The following is a 25,115-nucleotide window of genomic DNA, read 5'->3' as shown; positions in this document are numbered from 1 at the left end:
CTCGCCCAGTCAGGAATACAAGAAGGGGAAAAAAAACAGGAGAACCATGATGGTTGGATTTGACTTTTACTGCAGGTAATATGTCACAAACTATTAATCTTTCTTTCTATCTATCTATCTATCTATCTATCTATCTATCTATCTATCTATCTATCCATGGGTGTGTGGGGTCAGTCGTACTGCTGGTTTAGGTTGAGAAACCTCAAAGATTAAAAAAAAAAAAAAAAAAGTATTATTGTAAACATGTGTTACGGGAACAACCGTGTATGTGTGTGTGTGTGTGTGTGTGTGTGCGTGTGTGTGCGTGTTCTCATTGTAGATTCGGGTCTCATTAAAGTCGAGGACAGGGTCCCCACAATGCCACATTGCAAGAAAGAGTGTTTACTGTGGGTGTCCGTGTCCCACACCTCCCAGGTGTTTCACAAGGAAACGTCTTCCTGATTTAAAAACAAACAAAAACAACAACAAAAAACCTGCCTGTCTGCTGGTGTCTGTGTATAAAATGAACCAATGTTGAGGGACGAGGAGGAAGAGACGGCTGCAGTGTGTGGACACAATGTGAAGCAGATACAGTGGAACACATGTTCAGGATACAAAGTACCGTATGTCCTCAAATACTTCAAAGGTGGTAAATAAACACTGTTTCGTATTCAAAGTACATGAGCAAAAAAAAAGGGTTTTATTGTTCTATTCTGGAGAAACACATCAGTGAGATGGAAGATTCAAATACGTTATTATTTAAAAAAGGGAAAAATGTGTCAAAATCAATCATTTTATTTCAGAAGCATTGATGTTCTGTGTTTGTTCAACATTTTCACTGTGAACATGAACATAGTACTTTTTAATACAAGTTTACATTTTGCTACAATGTGGATATAAAATAATTGAAAATAGTTCATGAAGTTCATTTTTAGGAAACTTTTCCAAATGTCCTCATATCTCTATCTATCTATCTATCTATATATCTATCTATCTATATATATATATATAAATTCCCTTCCCTTCTGGACTATATATAGTATTTTATGAAATTTGTATGTTCTCTTTTACCGCACCCATTTTATGTACAGCACTTTGTGATTTTTATCTGTGAAAAGCACTTTATAAATACACTTTACTTACTTACTTGCTGTGCTCAATTATTTTAAATCATTCACAGTATTTAAATACGATTAAGATTGATTTAAATTTTAATTGAACAAAATTGATGATGATGATAATAATAATAATGCTGTTCCTAATTAACCTTACATTTTTCTTACATTGTGCACGTATCTTTTGATTGCAAAGTTACGTAGATGTATAAAACAAATAAAAATAATGATGAGCTGAGATTTAACGTATGAACTTTACACTCACTGGGTGCTCTATGATGACTATATTTTGTATTTACAGTATAATAGATATATATATTTGCTGTTACATGATGACATCTGTAGAATGATTTGAAATATTTACTTTAACTTCCTTCTGAGCCCAGAGAAAGTAATATGTCACACTCAATAAACCTGGCCATGGGATGTAGGGTAGGAATTATTATTATTTCATCAGAAAGGTCGATATTTGAATTTAAAGTCCTGGATGAAGTCCTCGTATACAAGCCCTTTCAATAGGAGAACACTTTATGGCGCGTTCACACAGCCCCATGAAGATATTTTGATCATTAAACAAAATAAATCTGTGTAGTAGACACTTGCGTAGCACATACACATGACAAATAATGTCAAAAAGTTTCATGGATCAACTTACGATTTAATATATGTTTTCTAATAATTGGCATTTATGTACTTATGCTGAATTGTCTTTATTTTAGAGCTTTTGTTTCCCTTTCGCACAGCTCCTGAAGCACATTTATATAGCGCTCTTACACAAACATGTTTCTTCCGTCATGTTTTGCTCGTGTCAGAGAAATCTGCTTTGAGGCCTTGAGAATCAGCCGCTCAGGAGCCTGTAGTTTAACCTCAATGGCAAAGAAACTTCTTGTTTTTCCGTTGCTCACTGTAAATTGTATTACTGGGGATGCTCGTTACTTGCATATTCTGGATACTCAAATATTCTGGACCGTCCTCTTTGCCAGGAGCAGAATCGACCTTTAATAATGGATGTTTCTCGCTCACTCTCTTCTCCAAAAAGAATTCCGTCCACTCCGTCACTATGAACTCGGCTCAACACGAGGCTTCAGGGCCTGTAGTACACCTGCCAGGCCTCGAGGGGAGCTGTGACTCACCAAAGGCACCAAAAACGCAGAAGAAGACAGAGCACGTAGGTCCTCACGTTCCCTTCATTGGGTTTAGGGTTCCCCTACCAAGTCGCTGTCCATCCTTTGACGGCATGCAGAGATATCTAAGCGAGTCCTTTCGGGTTTCTAAGTGCCGTTGACAGGAATCCCTCTTTGACGAGTCCCCTGAGGCCTCGGAACAGGTCTAGATCGTGGTGCAGCAAGGTGTCAAGGATCGTCATTAACATTGATTAACGCTGATTCAGGACGATATTTCTGAGCCAGGTGGCCGATCGGCAACAGGATGTGGCGAGTATCTGAGACTTCTTTCCAAACTGAATGGTTGAAGCGTCGGACGGCCCACTGGTGCAAAACCTCCAGTGGGTTTAGGGTTCCTCAAGCGAGGAGTCAGAAGAGATGCCTGGGAAGGTCCTTGGAGTTCTTGAAGCTGGTTTGAAAAGCGACAAGAGGACATTGTGGAAGCCTTTCGGTAAAAATTTAAAAAAACATGTTCAGGATGAGGTTTGACGTTCCTTGAACCTATTACATGAGCGCCAGATAAAGACGTGGATCACCCCCCCCCCCCCCCTCCCCCCCACAAAGAGCTTGTGCAGACATGTGAGTGTCTTGGTTTTCCAGGACTTTCAGGACTAATGGAAGTTGGCGTGCTGTTGCAGCGTGTTGCACGAGGACGCAGTCCTGCAGGAGGAGTCCGCAGCTCTGGGTTATTTCTGTTTGTGGAAGTCGCAGTGCGACCACACCCACTGCCGCCGCTCGCAGGGTGAAGGTTCACTCTGCCCGGGAGGCTCGCCGCGATTGGCCGCGCGGCTCACGTTGTCATGGCGAACGCCGTCCTCCTCCTTCTCCTGCCTTTTAAAGGTTTCCCTGCCCTCTGATTGGCCGACAGGGTGTGTCCTGCACACAAAACCCTTGACTTTGGTCTGAAGACTGACAGCTGGGCTCTTTTAGGTTGGTTTTGTTTTTTTTTTTCTTTTTGGTTTGACGCTGTGCGGTTACAGAGGCCGCGTGTGTGTACGTGTGTGTGTGTGTGTGTGTGTGTGTGTCTCACATACCAGCCTGGCGGGGTGGGTGTGCCTCAGAGACAAGCAGAGAGAAAAGTGGAGGTGGTTGAATTCCAGGATCGCTCTCACGAGCCTCAAACACACCCGCTCAGGTGCGTTTCAAGAAGTCGGCTTTATTTTCTAACCTACATGATTTAGGCCTTGTCGTCATGCAAACGCACTAATTAGGAACTGAACACAAAACGCCAGGATCCTGTTGTATATCATGTTTTTTTTACTGGGTTTTTTTTCCCACTCCTGATGCAGCTTTGACCTCAAATCTGACCCCCTAAAACTCGCTCAAATTCAGAATGCTCTCTCACCAAGTAGCAGTGAAACGGCCACCATAGGGATGTCATAGAGAGATCAAACCAAAACTCAATTGTTTGTCTCATTAAGACCGAAGAATCACGATACGCCTGACCTCAATCCAACAGGAAGTCCGCAATTTGCCTTTCAAAATAAGACTTGCAAATGCCATTTGGAATATTTTATTCTTCAACGAAAAGCATGAATGATGTGCAGCTATAAAAATGTGGCAAACCTTTTTCAAAGTGAAAAATTAGGTGGATCATAGGTCTATAGATGTTGTGCAGATAGAATTCCTCAACCCCCGCCCTGCTTCAGCATTTCAACACATCAGGATGAGTCAGAGAATTACGGACCAATCAGAGGCCCCCCTTTCAAAACATATAGACCACATGGGATCACTCGACCAATCACGTCGCTCCTTGCTGGGCGTAATACAAACAGATGCGAGTTGTGTCGTTGAGACCACATTTTTTTTTCAGCAAAGCATTTTTATTTATTTATCGGTTTTTTTGTTGTTTTTTTGCAAAATGTGGACAAAATTAAATCAAATCTTTGTTTTTGTCGACCAGTTGAGATTGTCGAGTCGCAGCACTTTGTGGGATTCGTCGCTGTGCCCACTGATCACCTGATACGTACGTAAAGTGAACAGATGAACTTCATTTCCCGGTTTGTTTGTTTGTTTGTTTGTTTTTGTTTGTTTTTTTGTGTGGATGTGAACTCTGAACGTGACACTGGCCGCCGCTGGACTAAAGTCCGAACTCACAGGCTGGAGAAACGTCTGCGGCGCCGAGCTCAGACTTCACACTTCAGACTTCAGACTCTTGTTTGTCTGTCGATCACATTTCTAACAAGTCTTACTATTGTTTCTGCACAAACGCAGGAAACAGACACACACACACACACACACACACACACACAGCAGTGTGTTGCCATTGAGGGGGCGGCACTGTGTGGGCGGGGCCTCCAGCAGACAGGAAGTGCAGGCGCTTCCCTGTGTAAACAGAGCCGGGCCTCCTGCTATTGTTCTGAGCGGCTGTGTGCCTGGCTCAGAGGCTGCTGGGCAGGAAAGGGTCAGAAATATCAGAGGCTGGACTTTCTTCACACCCTCGAGTGAGTCAGTCAGTCGGATTCACTTCTATCATTTCTCAACGCAACACTTAATATGTTGACGACCTCAAGTGTGTGCTCTCTTTTAGCCCCTCCCCTTTTTGACGTCAAATGGCATTTTGCCGAGTCAACAAATAAGCATTGGCTCTTAAAGTCTTGACATTGCAATAGAAAGTCACTCGTTATCAGCTCTCAAACCAACACGGACATGGACGTTGGGTGTCAGATGCTCTATAATCTGGACGGGAGCTGAGATTAACAACACACACACACACACACACACACACACACACAGCTATGCAAAATGTACAGTGAGAAGGTTTCCTGTTGCAGTGAGGAAGGCCGACCTCGTTCAGGACTAATGAGTCTCCTCTCCCAGTAAACAAGAGTTTAGTGAAATATTAACCATTAAGATATGTTTGGCCAACGTTAAAGCTACACACACACACACACACACACCTCGGTTTGCGTGTCGGAAATGTGGTGGAAATGTGAAACCCTCTGCTCTGGGAGTTGCAGGTGATGTTGTGCTGCTGGTACCACGGTGGCGGGCGAGGCAGCGAGACGAGCTTCAGATCGGAGCTTTGACTTGTTCTAACAAGACGATGCACAGAAACGCATAACTGTCATTCCTCCGAACGCCTGCCTGTGTTTGTTCTGTGGCGATGCGTTCAGGGCCTGACCTGCTCCGTTGGAAATAATAATTCCGTGTATGACTCCGAGGTCTGTTCTTTTTTGTTTCTGGTCACAAGTGACGACAAGTAACTTCGTGTCTGGAGTTTTTGGGTACGTCCTACACGAGTCGTGAGTCTCTGGAACTCCTTCATCGGTACATTGAAAACAACTTTATTTAAAAATCCAGTAAATACTTCTTCTGAGTGTTTGAGCTGCTCACAGCTCTTCTGCTTGGGTTCAAACGAAATGATCTGATTGGTTCCTGTAGTGAAGTCTGTCTGTTTTCTGTCTTTCCAAGGAGGCTCCACATCTGGTGTGACCTTTGACCCTCGAGCTTCGGAGTCATCTCACCTGCGACGGGCCAGAGCAGCCCGGGGACGTGAACATGGCGGCGGGTTCCTCGGCGCTGAGCAGAGGTCAGAGCCTTTTGGTTCAAATCAACCTGTGAGAGAGGAAGGAAGGAAGGAAGGAAGGAAGGAAGGGGTACGGACTTCCTGTTCTTTTCTTTATGCTCTTCTCAACACTGTGTTTTAGGTTTGGGTCTGGTCCTGGTGGAGTTCCAGTACGAGTACGAAGGCCGGGACGGGGACCTGGTCTCCATCAAACCCAACGAGCGCTACAACCTGCTGGCGAAGACCAACGACCACTGGTGGCAGGTTCAGAGCGACAGCGGCTCCAAGCCCTTCTACATTCCGGCAAAGTATGTCAAGGAGCTGCCGCCCATTTTCCCCTCGCCTCTGGACTTCGCTGACCCACCAGCTCCGGAACCGGCATCACTTCCTGTCGCTGCTCCAGTCCCTGTCCCCATACCAGTCCCAGTCCCTGTCCCAAAGCCTTTAGAGGAGACCAAACCTAAAGCAGGGGACGAGGTGATGATCCGCCTCCGTCCGGACTCCTCCGCCAGGCACCATAAGAATGAGAACCGCATGTCTACGTTCGGCGTCCCCCTGGAGTCCTATGACCTGACGCCGTCCAGGAGTCCCAGCAACGTCCCCGCCGGTCCCACAGAAACCGGCGTCCCAGTGGCCAATGAGACCACTCACATCACTGAGGGCACAAAGCAGCTGCTTGGGCTACTGGAGAACCACAGAGACTCTGGGAATGCTCGGGTTCCCAGCTTCAGTCCAGTAGACCCACTGCCCCCATCGCGGACCCACACCCAGCCCATCCCGGTCGACGTGCCCATGGTTCCACCGCACATTAAGGGTAGGTCTACACAATGTCCCCGGAAGCCCCGTTTCAGGACGCCGTGGACAAAACGGGATTGACGTCAGACAACGCAGGGGGGGGGGGGGGCGGGATGCGCAAACGTGATCGGTCGTGATTACCGCGGCACCGTGCCAGAGTTTTAAACTGTCAAAAACTTTGCACCGGCGACCACGGTGCGGTGAGAAACTCAGTGGCTCGTAGCAAAACGGAATGAAAATCTCAACACGTGGCGCCACGTGATTGGCTGTAATAGAACTTGGAGGCAGTACGTAGTGGAAGTGACATTTAGTGCGCGTTCTGTCACAGTTGCTTCGCGTTTTATCATTCCGCGCCACACTTTGTCACGGTATTCACGGCAAAGCTACGGTGTGTACGGTCGCCATTTCATCGCGTTCAATTGTGGCTTGTCCCGGTGTGTGACGGTTTGTGGACCCGGAGTAGAACGCAACAGTCGGGGAGTTTCATTCCAGTCTGAGCGATCGACGATAGAACAGCTTCTACAAGCTATGCCACCGAAAACAGAAATCCAGAGGTATGCAAAAGTCTCAGGATGTATTGATTACCTTCACTTCCGGTGGCCCTTTGGGGCACAAACGTGCTTCAAACATCCACATTTCACCCGTAGAAAACCTTGACAGAACGGGAAAAACGTGCAAGACGTTCCTCAGAATTCCCCGAAATCTCACGGCGCTCTACGTTTCGGGCAAACGGGGCAAACGGGAACATAGTGTAAACCTACCCTAAAATCCTCAACACCCCCATCACAGATCCACATGACAAGCAGGAGCTCCCCATAGAGCCGGAGGAGGAGGAGGAGGAGGAGGAGGAGGAGAAGGCAGAGGAGGAGGTGGAGGAGGAGATCCTGCAGGAGGAGCTGAGCACCGAGGAGAGTCTGGGGAGTGCAGAAGAGGAGGAGGTACGCAAGGGGGAGGACTCGCACCACATTTACGAGTCAATCCAGGATCTGAACCTGGATCTGGAGGCTCTTATTGGGGATCAAGCCATTCCAGCTGCGCCAACGGAACCTGCGCCTTCTCCACCGACCACACGGGTAAGAAGCCCCCCACCCCCCCCCAACAGGTTAACGATGGACTGCCCTCGGAAAGAGCTACCTGATCGATGGATGTTCAGTGTCAGATTTAACCTATTTAGAAATGGAAACAAGAAGGCCGTTGCTGGGCTAATCCCCCGCCGGAGGGCTTTATATTTTCTCACAAAGCCAGCTCTAAGGCAGCACACTTGGTACACTAGAGGGTGTTCCATGGGTCCTAGTAGATAATTATGTAGAATCTGAAAGGTCTTCTTCATAAGCTATGTCAAAATACGTCTCCAGAGCCCAAAAGGTGTTTTTTATGCACTTAGTGACCCTGTGACCTGATATGCAAATTAGGTCATGGTCACCATGGTGCCCCTTCCCCCTCTGAGATGTATCCACATGTGAAGTTTGGTCACTGTGGGCCCAGGGGTTGCCGAGATATAGGTAGAAACGTTCCAACGGACGGACGTACGAACGTACGGAGACCGTTTCAAGATCCCCCTTCGGGGCCTATCGGCCACGGCGGGGGATAATTAGCCCATAAAGTGTTAGAGGTCCTTTTAACCGTGGCACACGTTTGTGTACCTGCCATGGTTTTTACCTTTAAACCTTTATGACGACGACGCACGCTCCCAAGTTTGCTCACTGGCCTGAAAACCTTCCTGAAGCTTCACGTGGAAAGACGTGACGCCTTTGCCTGCTTGGGTTTCCTCTCAGCGTCGTGAGATATCCAGGCTTCCAAAAGCATCTTCGCCCTCATGGGAAAGAAAACATTTTGTATACGTTAGTTACATCATCCACAGGTAGACATGTTTGCAGTTTGACTGCTGAAAAATCAAGCTTCTTTCTAACTTTGGAACTCAGAAAACATCACGCTGAAAATAAGTGGTGAGAAGAAAAGGCTCCGGTGGTTGGAGGTGCGGCTGACAGGAATCAGGATTCATGAGGAATAGGACATTAATGGGGCTTTATTTGAAATGATCAAAACAGTGTGTGTGTGTGTGTGTGTGTGTGTGTGTGTGTGTGTGTGTGTGTGTGTGTGTGTGTGTGTGTGTGTGTGTGTGTGTGTGTGTGTGTGTGTGTGTGTGTGTGTGTGTGTGTGTGTGTGTGTGTGTGTGTGTATGAATGGGGTGGCAGGATGTTGTGACGTAAGAGCTGGTAGGATGTGTTCAGAGTCTGTCAGGAAACTGCGGGAAGAGAGAAGATGACGCTGCAGCGCCACCTGCAGGATGGAGCAGAGAGAGAGAGCGAGAGAGAGAGAGAGAGAGAGAGAGAAACTGGTCTGACTGGTTTGTCACTGAGCCTGAACTCGGTTCTCCGCCAGCAGTTTGTTCCTCTGAGGGAAAAGTTGTGGAGCCCAAAGAGAAAGTTTCTTCCCTGAGTGGAGTTCTGAGTCACAATTTATGATTCGCTGCTGTCAATCATGATTCCAGGATATAGTGGTGAAAGTAATATCTGCAGAGCTGTGAATATAGAAATGACAACATTTGGACTGTAAAATGCAGAAAAATTGAAATGGGATTTTTTGTTTTTGATTGAATTTGTTGTTATTTTGAATATTTCCAGTTATTTGTCTATGAATTTGCCTTGCTTTGTTATGGGAAGTGCTGCAGTTTGTGTGGAAGCTGTCATGTGTTAATATCTTCGCCTCAATGAGTTTACGTCAATCCTTCAGACTGATGTTGGCGTTATGACGCAGCGTTTCATGTATTTCAGACACATTTGGCTGCTTTTTCACAGCCACTGTTAGACAAGCGTCAGATTAATTACGGTGTGATATTTGTCTAGTTTTAGACTCATTTTGTACATTTCATCAGCCATGTTTCAACTCGTTCTCCACTAGTTGTATTTGGAATATTTTATAGCCACAAACTGAACATATATGAGGAAGAAAACAACCACTTGTAGTTGTTTTCTTGACCTCCAGAGATTCTCCATCCAGCTGAGCATGTGTGGGATGTGCACGACAAAAAACCCCCAAAACATCCTAACTCTCGGCACTTGGAGGATGTGACGATAGCGATAACACATCTCCTGATTATTCCCACCGTCGGCCAGCAGATGGCGACGCCGAGTCATTTTGCGCCTTTGTTTACAGTAAAACTTGCAGAAGCAGAAATCTGGATTTTCTCCCTGGTCGTCCGTACGTGGCCGGAGATTCAACAGTCAAAATGTTTCCTGCGAGCAGCAAACGGAAGCGCGATCCTGCCGATAACGTCACTCCGAGTCCAGCTGTGAGAAAACAACACAGAGGTGCTGGGGTTGCTCTACCGTGACGGTTCTAGAGACGTTCCTCCAGGGCGATCCAGAGCCGCTCAGACGGACCTTCCCACAATCCCTCGGGTGAATTCCTTGGGGAGGTTCTGTTTGTGCTCCGGAGGCATGCATCCTGCATATATCCTTGAAAATGCCTTGAATATTGGGTATTATTATGCTCCAGACAAGGATTTGATTGTATGACGGAGACAGGAAATCCTGTGAGATAGAACATATAGAGAGGAGAAAACATTTCATTGCAACCGATTCTTCTCTGGAGTTTCGCGATAAATTCAATTAAATGAAAATCCCAACATGAGCGAGAACAAAACTCCGACTCATTCCATCAAAACGCACATTTTACAGCTGAACTCAGTCGAGAAATGGAGAATAGGACTCCAGACGTGTGAGAGTCACAAGAGGAACCGACCACAAACATCTGGACAGCTGCTATCTTTTAATGTGCAACACATCAGGAAGTCAAACATTACACAGAAATTACTGGCGCGAGGCGAGGGCGATGTTGATAAAGGGGCGGAGCTCCGACCTGCAGGGGAACACGAGCCGCCTCACTGCTGCTCCACAAACTGACCGGGAAGCGTTAGAATAACAAACTCAAGATGCATCATGGGTAAGTTCACTAAATACTGAGTTTGAACCTGTTTCAAATGGTTTTATTCTCCTTAAAGCAGCTTGAGACCGAAGTTTTCAGGGCAACAGACAGTTTGATTGTGTGAATTGTGTAAAGAGAAACTGACGTATGACCCCAGCAATAAAAACTGTGAGTCAGCTGAGTGACGTGAACTCTCTAAAGTAGAATAAGTAAATGTTAAATATTTACTCCTCACAAAGGTTTCATACGCGACGCTGTCTCTGGGTTTACAGCCACTTTATTGACAGTCGGAAAACAAATGGCAATATTCACTTTTTATGGTTTAGAATTGCATTCCAGTGTGTGTGTGTGTGTGTGTGTGTGTGTGTGTGTGTGTGTGTGTGTGTGTGTGTGTGTGTGTGTGTTTATAAAACATGGGAGGAGTCTTCCTGTTGAACAGACTCTCGTTAGCTGAAGTTTTCTCTGCGGCACAAAGTTCAGCGAATGAATTCAGCCCATTGAACTATGTACTGCAGTTACCATGGTAACCATCCCCATCAGAAAAATGTCCCCCCAAAAAAAGTAATAAAAAAAAAAAAACCAAGGTAAAATGTATTGGAAGTTTTGATGACACAAATGATAATGATGTTTTTTCTGCAAAATGCCTCATTAAGGTTCTCTCTCTCTCTCTCTCTCTCTCTCTCGCTCTCTCTCTCTCTCTCTCTCTCTCTCTCTCTCTCTCTCGCAGAGCTCTCTCGGCCACAACCCGCCCATCTATGCCAACGTATCGATGGTGAAGAAAACATCTCCACCGAGCTCTGAACCCCCGTCACAAACCCCAGAAGACCCCGCCCCCCCCTCCTCCGCCACAGGCCACACCCCCTCGTCCGCAGGCTCCTCCCCTGGCGTGCTAGGCCCCGCCTCCCCCGTCAGCCCTCCAGTTGGATGGCAGGTAATGTGATCTGTCATTGGCTGGAGAGTTCTTTAAAATTAAAATGTAAAACTTTCGTAAAATTCCTGACATGGAAAACAAAATCCAGTTAAAAATATTAAAAGCAAAACTTTAATTGTATAAAATAACTCAAAAAGATTGTTTTTTTTTCAGTGCAATTAGCAAAAAGCTTATTTGATTCAAAAACTTTTAGTACTAAGAAAAGTTGAAATGAAGTGAAAGTGGAGTCGATATTAACTGAATTAGTAATTTCATTTTCACTTTCGTGATGAAAGATTCTTTATTTTCATTTTCTACAAACTCAATGAAACCTGATGCTGCAACATAAACGTCCGTAATCTTTCATTTTATCATTTGGGATCAGAGATTCAGGCTGTGATGAAAATGTACCTCGGAATTTCTCTTTATTCAATTTAAACCTATTTTGAGCGTATAAATGTTGACATACGGCCGTCGTTTGTGTTTCCTGTTTCCGTGTTTCTCCGAAACGTTTCGCTGTGTTTGAGTGGAGTTAAAACTTGCTTCTCAGCCGGGAGTTCAAATGACAGCGGCTCAGTGAGGCGATTAAAGTTTCATCAGGAGGAACCGGAGCCGAGCCAACGCCAGTAGGCCGATAGTTCAGCGCTCTGCTCAATGGCATCCCGGCAGCAAGTTTGAAAATGTGAATTATTGAAACAGCTTGACTGTCGTGTAAACGACTCTGTTTGAAGTGTGTTGGAAACGAGTTCTGCTTGTTGTTCACGGAAACCTTGTTTCTTTTTTTTTTTTTTATTTCAGACGCACACTGACCAGGACAGTGGGAAGGTGTTTTATTACCATCCGCTAACCAGGCAGACCACGTGGTCCGCCCCCCGCCGGCCCCCCTCCCCATCCAGCCCACACATGGACCAGGGCGGGGGGGACGACGGGATTCCACCCTCCCCCGTGGTCGTTCCGCCTTCACCTCAGGTACCAGCCTCCACCTGATCGTGTAGGAAATACCACCTGATCGTGTAGGAAATACCACCTGATCATGTAGGAAATACCACCTGAACATGTAGGAAATACCACCTGATCATGTAGGAAATACCACCTGAAAATGTAGGAAATACCACCTGATCATGTAGGAAATACCACCTGAACATGTAGGAAATACCACCTGAACATGTAGGAAATACCATCTGAACGTGTAGGAAATACCACCTGATCGTGTAGGAAATACCACCTGAACATGTAGGAAATACCACCTGATCATGTAGGAAATACCACCTGAACATGTAGGAAATACCACCTGAACATGTAGGAAATACCACCTGAACATGTAGGAAATACCACCTGAACATGTAGGAAATACCATCTGAACATGTAGGAAATACCAACTGAACATGTAGGAAATACCATCTGAACGTGTAGGAAATACCACCTGATCGTGTAGGAAATACCACCTGAACATGTAGGAAATACCACCTGAACATGTAGGAAATACCATCTGAACATGTAGGAAATACCACCTGAACATGTAGGAAATACCATCTGAACGTGTAGGAAATACCACCTGATCGTGTAGGAAATACCACCTGATCATGTAGGAAATACCACCTGAACATGTAGGAAATACCACCTGAACATGTAGGAAATACCACCTGAAAATGTAGGAAATACCACCTGATCATGTAGGAAATACCACCTGATCATGTAGGAAATACCACCTGAACATGTAGGAAATACCACCTGAACATGTAGGAAATACCACCTGAACATGTAGGAAATACCACCTGAACATGTAGGAAATACCACCTGATCATGTAGGAAATACCACCTGATCATGTAGGAAATACCACCTGAACATGTAGGAAATACCATCTGAACATGTAGGAAATACCACCTGAACGTGTAGGAAATACCACCTGAACATGTAGGAAATACCACCTGAACATGTAGGAAATACCATCTGAACATGTAGGAAATACCATCTGAACGTGTAGGAAATACCACCTGATCGTGTAGGAAATACCACCTGATCATGTAGGAAATACCACCTGAACATGTAGGAAATACCATCTGAACATGTAGGAAATACCACCTGATCATGTAGGAAATACCACCTGATCATGTAGGAAATACCACCTGAACGTGTCGTTGCTGGTCTGTTCTCTCCAGAGCGCGTCTGTCTGGGAGCAGCTAGTGGACGACGTCTCGGGGAGGTTCTACTACTACAACCCCACAACAGGAGCCACATCCTGGACCATCCCCGACCTCCCACCTACCTCCCCACCGGGACCCGAGACCAGGACCAGACCCGAGGACGGTCCGGTACGAGCCTCCGTCACATCCCTTCCAATACGTGCCGCTGTTCTTTTCTCGAAACCAAAAAACTCACTAAAACCTTTAAAACGTGTCTTATCAGCTCGTCAGACTTTAATACACGGGGTTTTGTTGTGTTTTGGTTGTTTGCAGCCGCCGCTGCCAGAAGAAGACTATCCCGGCAGCGTACACAATGACACCGACAGCGTCTTTACAACGGTAAACTATAAACACACCATTTCTATGTGACTGAAGAAACCCAACAGGACTCATTGGGTCGTTTTTGGTTTAAAACTTGTATCCCCCCCCCCCATCATCTTCAGCCGTCGGCGGGTGTGATACCCAGAGCCCAGCTGGATCCCAACGGCCCCCAGTCCAAGCAGAAGGAGGTGGAGATCAACCAGTTCAAGGCTTTAAGACCACCTCAGCTTCTTTCTTTTTTCGATCATCTAAACGTTTGTTCGATTCTCGCAGTTCCTGAATTTGCCCAAGAGGACGGTGGGAAACGGCGTCTCCGAGGAGGGAGCGAAGTCGCCGGGCAGACCCTGGAGACACAGCCTGGCCGAAGACGTGAGACATTAAAACCAAAAAAAAAAAAGAACGACGGGAGCGTGAGCCAGTACGTCGACCCGGGAGGATTCAAAGAGGGTTTTTTTCCTTTTTGTTTTCAGACGTTCTCTCCGGGGCACCACCGGAACGTTTCCGACTTGACGGACATGAACAGAAGAAACTCCCCCGACGGTCCACAGGTACCCTCTTCTCCCATCGGCATCCGTTTCTCTATCCAACATCGACCATCCTCTTCCTACTCATTCATTCATTCATTCATTTATTCTTCATTCATTCGTCCATTCATGCTCAGTTTGCCCATTTCTTTCCCTCGTCCGCTGTCCTGTGACGTCACTCTGTCCTCCCTCGTCCAGCTCTCTAGTCGCTACGGGCTGAGGAGGAATCTGTCCGACCGGAGCACAGACTCCCGTCAGCTTCACGTAGGTCCGGAGCCCCGGCGGGCGTGTTGGGCGGCGACGTCTGTCCTTATTAACAGACACTAACTTCTGATTGGTCCGTCGAGAGAGAGTGGTGGTGGTGGGGGGGGTGGGGGGGTGTGGGCGTCACAAAGAGACGTTCAGATCCCAGTTCTGACCCCGAGCCTTTCCTCCTGTCGCTCCACTAACCTTCTAACATGGCGCCCGTCAACGCCGTCGGCTCGCTTCTCTGCTGTTTCTGTTTTTGCTTCTATTGGCGCCGCCGCTGGTTCTCCCGATGCTCCCGTCGCGGGATCCAGTGGTTCTATTGTCGACTTATTCTCCCGTTCGGTTTGGTGGTTGGTTCCCATTCTTTGGATCGTCGGTCGTCGGAAAGCTCTTGGTTCTCTGCGGTTTAATCCGAACCGGTTCTCACGCTGGGCGTAGGGTTTCATTCTCGTCACTGTCGCAGTCGGAGCGCCCTCTACTGGACAAAACCACACATTCCCTGGATTTGATCGTAAGCTGCACTCTTAGTTCTTTCTGTGTGTTCTGTGGGATTTCCACTTGTTTTTTTCTGTTGGTTCTACTTTTCCGTCCTTTTGTCGATTTCTACCAAGATTTTCCTGTTGGCTCGATTGTTTCACTGTTAGTCGTACAGCTGGTCCAGTCTTTATATCAAAGATTCCAACGTGACCACTGGGACGCTGATTGGCTCTGCTGAGTTCTACCCATCGTTCTCCGAGGTTGGAGAGTTTGTGTTTCGGGGGGTTTGGCAGGTTCACGCTGTCCTTCAACTCCTCCCCGGGTGTTGGACATTCGCCGTCGACTGCCTCTCGAGGGTGGGGGTGAATCGGGATGTTGTTGATCCTTCCCGATAGCTCGGGGTGGATAAAGTGTGATGGGATGAGGAACGTAGAACCACAACGTCACAAAGGGGCTAAAACAGGGGTGAACGTGAGCTGATAAACTGGAGATCCTTCTGATGGCCTGGAAATACACGCAGATGTTCCTTCAAGAGTGTCGGAGCGGTTTGAGATCTCAGGTCCTGGACGGCCTTGAACAAAAGGCCTTTCAGATCCTGGAAAGTGTTTCAGGTCTCAGGGAGTTTCCAGGACTGAAGCTGGTGGAGAGTCGTGTTTACAGAGGCGTCGCATTTCAGGTTCAAAGACTCACCTCTGTGTGTGTGTGTGTGTGTGTGTGTGTGTGTGTGTGTGTGTGTGTGTGTGTGTGTGTGTGTGTGTGTGTGTGTGTGTGTGTGTGTGTGTGTGTGTGTGTGTGTGTGTGTGTGTGCAGTGCCACATGCTGGAGAAAGCCGGGATCCTCAACAAGACCAGAGTTGCCGATAACGGCAAAAAGATCAGGTGAGGTTGTTTTTGTGCAAAGTTTTTTTCTTTTTTTCTTTTTTCTGCTGTGTCAGATTGTGGGCGGTGATTTAAAAAAAAACAAAAAAAAAACCTGTGTTTGTGTTTCTGTTCCTCAGGAAAAACTGGAGTCAGTCCTGGACGGTGCTGCATGGGGGGATCCTCACGTTCCACAAAGACCCCAAGTCTGCCCCCACCGGGAACGTGGTGAGTTTAGTTTAGTTTAGTTTAGTTTAGTTTAGTTTAGTTTATTAAGAGAACCTGGTGAGTTCCACCTGGAGTTTAGTTTAGTTTAGTTTACTTTAGTTTAGTTTAGTTTAGTTTAGTTTAGTTTAGTTTACTTTACTTTACTTTACTTTAGTTTACTTTAGTTTACTTTAGTTTAGTTTATTAAGAGAATCTGGTGAGTTCCACCTGGAGTTTAGTTTAGTTTAGTTTAGTTTAGTTTAGTTTATTAATAGAACGTGGTGAGTTCCAGCTGGAGTTTAGTTTAGTTTAGTTTACTTTAGTTTAGTTTACTTTACTTTACTTTACTTTACTTTACTTTACTTTACTTTACTTTACTTTACTTTAGTTTACTTTAGTTTAGTTTAGTTTAGTTTAGTTTATTAAGAGAACCTGGTGAGTTCCACCTGGAGTTTAGTTTAGTTTAGTTTAGTTTAGTTTAGTTTAGTTTAGTTTATTAATAGAAGGTGGTGAGTTCCAGCTGGAGTTTAGTTTACTTTACTTTACTTTACTTTACTTTACTTTACTTTACTTTACTTTACTTTACTTTACTTTACTTTACTTTACTTTACTTTACTTTACTTTACTTTACTTTAGTTTATTAAGAGAACGTGGTGAGTTCCACCTGGAGTTTAGTTTAGTTTAGTTTAGTTTAGTTTAGTTTAGTTTAGTTTATTAAGAGAACGTGGTGAGTTCCACCTGGAGTTTAGTTTAGTTTAGTTTAGTTTAGTTTAGCTTAGTTTAGTTTAGTTTAGTTTAGTTTATTAAGAGAACGTGGTGAGTGAAGAGAAAAGACATTTATGTCTGCAGAACAGCGTCGGCATTCATTAAAATATATAACAGCTGTATTTACATGTCTCTTAGCGCTGTAGTGTGAATAGACTCAGTCAAACTGCACAAGCTCAGCTTATTTACTCCTTCCTCTTCGATATCTACTTCATATGTTCCTGAATCCTATTGTTTCACTGTCGACAATATTCATTCAACAGTTCGTGAAGCTCAAACTCTTCATATACATATTATCATAGTATATATCCACCCGACGGCGTTATCGTGTGAGTGTAAGTTCTCACCTGAACGTAAGATATTTCTGTCATCTGTAAACAGAAGTAATGATTTTATCAGAACCTTAATCATGCACATGTGTCCCAATACTGACCCCTGGGGGACACCACGGGTAATTGAGTAATCTTTTTTTTTTTACTAAAATAACTTTTCATCATGTGTGGAACAAAGCGTCTATTTTAAGGGATCATGATGATGATGATGATGATGATGATGATGATGATGATGATGATGATGATGATGATGATGATGATGATGAAGACCTCTCTACGCCCCTCCCTCAGGGCAAAGCCTCTCAGATCGTTCCGGAGTACACGGTGGAGCTCAGGGGCTCCTCGGTGGCCTGGGCCTCCAGAGACAAGTCGTCCAAGAAGCACGTTCTGGAGGTACCTGCCGATTGTCGCGTTGCCATGGCGACAGTAACCTGTAGTCGTTCTGTTACTTTGGTTGCTGTAGGTTTTACACGCCTGCTTGTTACTTGTTCTACCGTGGTTCTCCATTATCTTTTACTGTGGTTACAACGGGCTTCTGTTGGTTTCTTGTCATCTGTTACCATGGTTACGGTGTCTTTCTGAGGGCTTTCTTTCACACGTTATCAAGGTTACAATGAGTTTTTGTGGGGTTTTATTTGTCAACTGTTACCATGGTTACATAAAATTTACATCGGTGGTGAGCAATCTGTTACCATGGTTACAGAGGTTTTCTGTGCTTTGTTCTGAAGGTTTCTGTTGTTGTTGCTGTTGCCATGGTTACGGTAAATTTCTAGCAGTGCGGTGGAAGTTTTAATCCGTTGCCACGGTTACAGCATACTACTGTGGGGTTTCAAGGTCATCTGTTACCACGGTTACATTAAATTTCCATCGGCGGTGGGTAATCTGTTACCATGGTTACAGCAGTTTCCAGTCGACACATTTTGTTTCCTGCTTCCTTTGGTTCCTTCAGTTGAAGACTCGTCAGGGCTGCGAGTACCTGATGCAGTACGACACCGAGAGCATCATCTGTGACTGGCTCAAGGTCATCCAGGACTCCATCAGACAGCTGGTAGCACACACACACACACACACGCACACACAGAAATAAATCATAAAGTTTGTTTTACCGATGTAAGGTAAGGTAAGGCGATGATGTTGTGGCGTTTCAGGAAGAGGACCGTCTCTCGGACGACGACGAAGACGTTTCAGACAAAGAAGACAAAGACAGAAAAAGAGCACGTGAGTAACGACCCCCCCCACAATGTCCATGCGGTGTCCTCACACCACGCCGCAGTAGGTCGCCATGACGACAAAAAGGGAATCTGAACCCTTCCCGCCGCTCCTTCAGCCAACAGGAACTCGTCGGGCCCAGAATCTGAGCAGAGCCGCGTTCGGACGAAGCTGCGGCGTTTCCTGCAGCGGCGGCCGACGCTGCAGAGCGTGAAGGAGAAGGGATACATCAGAGGTCGGGCGCAACGACACGCACTGCTGCATCACAACACACACACACACCAGCTGGCTCTCATTGGTTCTGCAAAATATATACGCTTTATTGCTTTTCCAATTTTGAACGTGTAGAAAATACCACCTGAACGTGTAGGAAATACCACCTGAACATGTAGGAAATACCACCTGAACGTGTAGAAAATACCACCTGAACATGGAGGAAATACCACCTGAACGTGTAGGAAATACCACCTGAACATGTAGGAAATACCATCTGAACATGTAGGAAATACCACCTGAACGTGTAGGAAATATCACCTGAACATGTAGGAAATACCACCTGAACATGTAGGAAATACCACCTGATCATGTAGGAAATACCACCTGAACGTGTAGAAAATACCACCTGATCGTGTAGGAAATACCACCTGATCGTGTAGGAAATACCACCTGAACATGTAAGAAATACCACCTGAACGTGTAGGAAATACCACCTGAACATGTAGGAAATACCAACTGATCATGTAGGAAATACCATCTGATCATGTAGGAAATACGACCTGATCATGTAGGAAATACCACCTGAACATGTAGGAAATACCACCTGAACGTGTAGGAAATACCACCTGAACATGTAAGAAATACCACCTGAACATGTAGGAAATACCACCTGAACGTGTAGGAAATACCACCTGAACATGTAGGAAATACCACCTGATCATGTAGGAAATACCACCTGATCATGTAGGAAATACCACCTGAACATGTAGGAAATACCACCTGAACATGTAGGAAATACCACCTGATCATGTAGGAAATACCACCTGAACATGTAGGAAATACCACCTGATCATGTAGGAAATACCACCTGATCATGTAGGAAATACCACCTGAACATGTAGGAAATACCACCTGATCATGTAGGAAATACCACCTGAACATGTAGGAAATACCACCTGATCATGTAGGAAATACCATCTGAACGTGTAGGAAATACCACCTGAACATGTAGGAAATACCATCTGAACGTGTAGGAAATACCACCTGAACATGTAGGAAATACCACCTGAACATGTAGGAAATACCACCTGAACATGTAGGAAATACCACCTGATCATGTAGGAAATACCACCTGAACATGTAGGAAATACCACCTGAACATGTAGGAAATACCACCTGATCATGTAGGAAATACCATCTGAACGTGTAGGAAATACCACCTGAACATGTAGGAAATACCACCTGAACGTGTAGGAAATACCACCTGAACATGTAGGAAATACCACCTGAACATGTCGGGGAGTTTCATTTGTCATCTGTTACCATGGTTAAATTAAATTTACATCGGTGGTGGGCAATCCGTTACCGCGGTTACAGAGGTTTTCTCTGCTTTGTTCTGAAGGTTTTTTTTATTGTTGTTGCTGTTGCCATGGTTACGGTAAATTTCTAGCAGTGCGGTGGGGGGTTAATCTGTTGCCATGGTTACGGTAAATTTCTAGCAGTGCGATGGGGGGGGGATGGTTAATCTGTTGCCATGGTTACGGTAAATTTCTAGCAGTGCGGTGGGGGGGATGGTTAATCTGTTGCCATGGTTACAGCGCCCCACTGTGGGTTTACGATATGTTAGAAGTGCAAAGCGTTTGTTGCTCACGCCGGGTCTGAACGCGTTCCAGACAACGTGTTCGGCTGCCACCTGGACACGCTCTGCCACCGGGAGAACAGCACCGTCCCCAAGTTCCTGGAGAAATGCATCCGGACGGTGGAGCGCAGAGGTGAGCCTCCACCACACACCCAGGAGCCGCCCATCCAGATGTTTCCTGATGGGCCGCCATGTGTGTGTGTGTGTGTGTGTGCAGGTCTGGATGTGGACGGGATCTACAGAGTGAGTGGAAACCTGGCTGTGATCCAGAAACTTCGACATAAAGCTGATCACGGTACAAAGACGCTCCATTTTTTATTTATTTTTTTTATTTCAAATCAATGCAAGGTGTTTGTTGTTCCTGCTGCTCAGACTCTGTTTCACCGGCCAGAACTTTGCTTTACTTCAAGAATAACAACGTAATGTTCTACATCACTGAAGGTTTATCGGAGAGTCGAACCATGTTGATGTGCTGAGAGTTTAAAACAACCGAATCTCAAAACATGTATTTAAAAAAAACAAAAAAAAAACATCATGGCATTCGATGAGTTACAACGTCAAAGTGATGGAAAGAAAGGAGCTCAAAGCATATAAATACTTTCTGTTTACTTCTGTTTTTGATTTTAAAAAATGTTTTTTTTTTAAGTTCCCACATTTGGAGTCATTTTTATCTTCATCTCCATTTGTTATTAACATTTTTGCGTTTTCAAAAGTTTTGTCCAAAAAAAACTTCTTGGAATTTCTTGTATTTTTATGTCAACAATTACATATAAATGGTTTTTTTGGGTGCATTTGTGTATTAGTTTGTACATATATTAACTGGATATGCTTTCTAAGTGGAGAACATTTTTCATTACACGTTTGTGGCTCTCAGTATTAAAAAAATCAAACTTTTTTTTCCCAATCGAATTTAGTTTTTTGTCGTTTTGGGTCCCGTTTGTTCAGCCAGAACTTCAAAATGAGCAAATAATTGTCGAATCCCCCCCAAAAAAGACACCAAGTATTCAAGTGAAACAGTCATTAATATTGAAATATGGCGGCAAATTGACCCCAGAGTGTTAAAGTTGTTGTTGTTGTTGTTGTTGTTGTTATTTCCCCCCTGCAGAGGAGCAGCTGGACCTGGAGGACGGCCAGTGGGAGGAGATCCACGTGGTCACCGGAGCTCTGAAGCTCTTCCTGCGGGAGCTTCCAGAACCGCTGTTTCCCTTCAGCTGCTTCGACAAGTTCATCGCCGCCATCCGTCAGTCGCCGACGCAATCCCCCCGCCACGACTCCGCCAGCGCTACGTCAGCGCTGCGTCAGTCAGTCGGAAAGTCACAGGGGCTTTTTCTATTTGCTCTCCAGAGATCCCGGACCAGAGCCTGAAGGTGTCCTACATGAAGGACCTGGTCCAGACGCTGCCGCTCCCAAACCACGACACCATGGAGCTGCTCTTCAGGCACCTGCGCAGGTGAGCGGTTCAGAGGGGAGGAGCTTGGGCTCTCAGAGGGGAGGAGCTTGAGCTGTTCAGAGGGGAGGAGCTGGAGCTCTCAGAGGGGAGGAGCTATAGCTCTCAGAGGGGAGGAGCTTGAGCGGTTCAGAGGGGAGGAGCTTGAGCGGTTCAGAGGGGAGGAGCTTGAGCAGTTCCGAGGGGAGGAGCTTGAGCGGTTCAGAGGGGAGGAGCTTGAGCAGTTCAGAGGGGAGGAGCTTGGGCTCTCATAGGGGAGGAGCTTGAGCGGTTCAGAGGGGAGGAGCTTGAGCTGTTCAGAGGGGAGGAGCTTGGGCTCTCATAGGGGAGGAGCTTGAGCGGTTCAGAGGGGAGGAGCTTGAGCGGTTCAGAGGGGAGGAGCTTGAGCTGTTCAGAGGGGAGGAGCTTGAGCGGTTCAGAGGGGAGGAGCTTGAGCGGTTCAGAGGGGAGGAGCTTGAGCTCTCAGAGGGGAGGAGCTTGAGCAGTTCAGAGGGGAGGAGCTTGAGCTGTTCCGAGGGGAGGAGCTTGAGCTCTCAGAGGGGAGGAGCTTGAGCGGTTCAGAGGGGAGGAGCTTGAGCTGTTCAGAGGGGAGGAGCTTGAGCGGTTCAGAGGGGAGGAGCTTGAGCGGTTCAGAGGGGAGGAGCTTGGGCTCTCATAGGGGAGGAGCTTGAGCGGTTCAGAGGGGAGGAGTTCCTCTCACAGGTCGTCCTGACATGTAGAGGATTAAAGTGAAGGCAGCAAATTATGAGTGAAACAAGTAACAGCAAATATCCAAAAAACCACAACATTTTTTGTGAAGGTAGTTTATTTATTTCTCTCTCCCTCTCTCTCTCCCTCTCTCTCTCCCTCTCTCTCTCCCTCTCTCTCTCTCTCTCTCTCTCTCTCCAGGGTGATCGACCACGGGGAATCGAACCGGATGTCGTTCCAGAGCGTGGCCATAGTGTTTGGGCCGACGCTGCTGCGCCCTCAGACCGAGTCGCCCATCATGACGGTCCACATGGTTTTCCAGAGCCAGATCGTGGAGCTCATCCTCAAAGAGTTCCAGACCGTCTTCTGCCAGAGGTAGGAGGAGGAGGAGGAGCCAGCCACGCCTCCAGCCGGACCCCCGCCTCCACCGGACCTTCTACTTCTTCTAGATCTATTTCAGAACCCCCCCCCCACCCCCCAGAACTCCTCCACAGAGGACCGGCTGCACGAGGCCTCGTTTGAGCCACGAACAGGATCCAGGACGTCAAGAGGGACCTCAGTTTTTCTGATTTGCACTTCTTCTCACCTGAACTCAGAGTTGATTAGCCTCTTTCAAATTACACAGCGAATGAGGTACTGCTTGTACTCAGTAGAAATTCAAATTACATGAAATGAACGTAGATTTTTTTTTTCCCATTTTCTTTTCTTTTTAAATTATATTTGTACTTTTTTTTTTCTTTTTTCTTATTCCCACTTTTCTATCCAGATTTAATTTCACCAGACGGCTAAAAAAAAAAAAAAAAAAAAAAACAGATCATCTTTCCAAGCTTGAAGACTTAATTTCTGTTTATTTGGCTGCAAAATATTTTTTGAGTCTGAAGCTGTGACGGCGGACGAGCAGGGGTTTGGTCTATTAAGGCTGCTGGAGCACGAAAAGGTCCTGAAAGAGACGTACGCCACTTCCCACGCAAAGTTTGTGATTTCCACCAAATGTTGCTTCGAACTGAGAGAAAAGAACAAAATTCTGAAAGAATCCGAAACTGGAAATTTGAAACGAAAAACTAAATGAGCTCGAAGCCAAAGTGGGGAGGATCTCAGACGTTTCCTTGTGGAACTCCGCGACTCGATACCGTGATGTTTTACTGAAATATTCCAGTGTTTTTGTTGTTGTTGTTGTTTTTAAAGGGATGAACTTCTCCCTGTTTCAGTCCTGCTGTACAATACTGTCTGTTTTTAGTGTTGACTTTAACTGGATTACAGACACAGAACAAAGTGACAGATTGACTTCTGTACATAAGAGGTTATTATACAGACTTTTATTAGAAATAAACCTGACCTTTATGAAATGTGTTCGGTGTGTCTGTTTTGTCGAACGTCACTGGGAAATACAAAAAAATGCTTCATTACTATTATAGTAGCTTTACTAGTTATCATTTAACTCTCACCACAACACAAAAAATATTTGTAGCCCTTGAAAAGTGACAGTTCTGAACATATTATTGAAGTTTTATTTTAATCAATAGACCAAATATAAAGTGTGTCGGAAATTCAACAAGTGATCATTTTATTGATTGAATAAAAGATATTAAAGAACTATTATTATCATGTGGACTGTCCCTACACGAGGGTGTTTTGGACGATGTCTGTAACTGGATTAATTTAAGGCTCAACATTCCCCCTCCTCAAATATTATACATCATATGGATAATTTGGCCTAGATTACACTGGATTACCCACTAATCCAAGAGAAACTCAGGATGACTCAACGCAGATCATGTAAGTTGCCAAAGCAATAACATGCCTTGAACAACTTTAAATAATCTAAAACTCATATCCCAACTTTGAATGTTATGCAGATGTTGTAAAATAAACGCAGTAAAGTAAATGTTCTCTACTTATTCACCTGGCGGCTTCTTTTCCTTCGATTTCAGTTCTAACCTGGTGATATTTAACATTATATGAGCGATTAGAGGTTGTAAATTCACTTTTTGTAGTCAATTTTCGGACATTTGTAGTTTTTCCCCCCGTCGCGGCCGACGTCACTAACCCGCGCCGCCGTCGCTTGTTCATTACGTGAGAGAGAAGCAGAAAGGCGGGACTGTTCGAGTGTCTCTATGGAGACGATGTGTTGTTGCTGAGCCGCCGAGACACGACGATTCACCGCCATCGTTTCCAGGACAAAGTAAATCTGCTTTTCTTTTCCTTCAGAGGAACAAAGACGATTATTATATGAGCCCGTTTTGGGGTTTTTTATCATTATTTTTTTTTCTTCCGCGCGAGAGGCAGGTCCACGTCCTTTATTCTGAAATCTTGAATCAACTTTTTTTTTTTTTTTTTTTTTTTTTTTTTTTTAAGCTGTCACGCCAGGCCGCAGCGATGTCGTCACAGAGGGACGTGATCGACTTCAGAGCGTTGGAGGCGGAGCTTCAGACGGCCGTGGAGTCCGACCGGAAGTACCAGCGCGAGAACGACACCAAGCTGAGGGCCGTGAGCCAGGGGGTGTCCTACACCCAGTTCAGGTGGGTCCCGGAAAACGACTGTCAAAGACGACACCTCTCAGGATGTTGAAGCCGTGTGTGTGTGTGTGTGTGTGTGTGTGTGTGT

The 25,115-nt window shown here is 45.6% G+C and overlaps 1 protein-coding gene across 1 annotated transcript; it reads left to right on the top strand.

Moving 5' to 3' along the window:
• Positions 1 to 23,847, top strand: LOC308141242 (rho GTPase-activating protein 27-like). The gene is made up of 23 exons (XM_080511326.1): positions 1 to 75; positions 5,672 to 5,789; positions 5,908 to 6,579; positions 7,350 to 7,633; positions 11,215 to 11,418; positions 12,196 to 12,366; positions 13,558 to 13,710; positions 13,855 to 13,920; positions 14,025 to 14,090; positions 14,176 to 14,271; positions 14,373 to 14,450; positions 14,625 to 14,690; positions 15,963 to 16,030; positions 16,150 to 16,237; positions 17,605 to 17,706; positions 18,263 to 18,361; positions 18,462 to 18,531; positions 18,641 to 18,757; positions 20,412 to 20,510; positions 20,595 to 20,672; positions 21,483 to 21,617; positions 21,722 to 21,827; positions 22,713 to 23,847. Exons 2-23 carry the CDS (start codon positions 5,759 to 5,761, stop codon positions 22,888 to 22,890), a joined length of 3,027 nt encoding a protein of 1,008 aa, XP_080367452.1. The 5' UTR covers positions 1 to 75; positions 5,672 to 5,758; the 3' UTR covers positions 22,891 to 23,847.
• The last annotated feature ends 1,268 nt before the right edge of the window (positions 23,848 to 25,115 follow it).

The sequence above is a fragment of the Blennius ocellaris genome (genome assembly GCF_963422515.1).
Source record: "Blennius ocellaris genome assembly, chromosome: 16".
NCBI lineage: Eukaryota > Metazoa > Chordata > Actinopteri > Blenniiformes > Blenniidae > Blennius > Blennius ocellaris.
Note: the sequence above shows the minus strand (reverse complement) of the source record. Positions and strands in the feature narration are given on the sequence as shown.

Excerpts from the sequence above, each read along its gene's own strand:
- LOC308141242 (XM_080511326.1), top strand. The coding sequence starts at position 5,759 with ATGGCGGCGGGTTCCTCGGCGCTGAGCAGAG. Across the intron at positions 5,790-5,907 it reads TTCCTCGGCGCTGAGCAGAG|GTTTGGGTCTGGTCCTGGTG; the intron begins GTCAGAGCCTTT and ends ACTGTGTTTTAG. Across the intron at positions 7,634-11,214 it reads CTTCTCCACCGACCACACGG|AGCTCTCTCGGCCACAACCC; the intron begins GTAAGAAGCCCC and ends TCTCTCTCGCAG.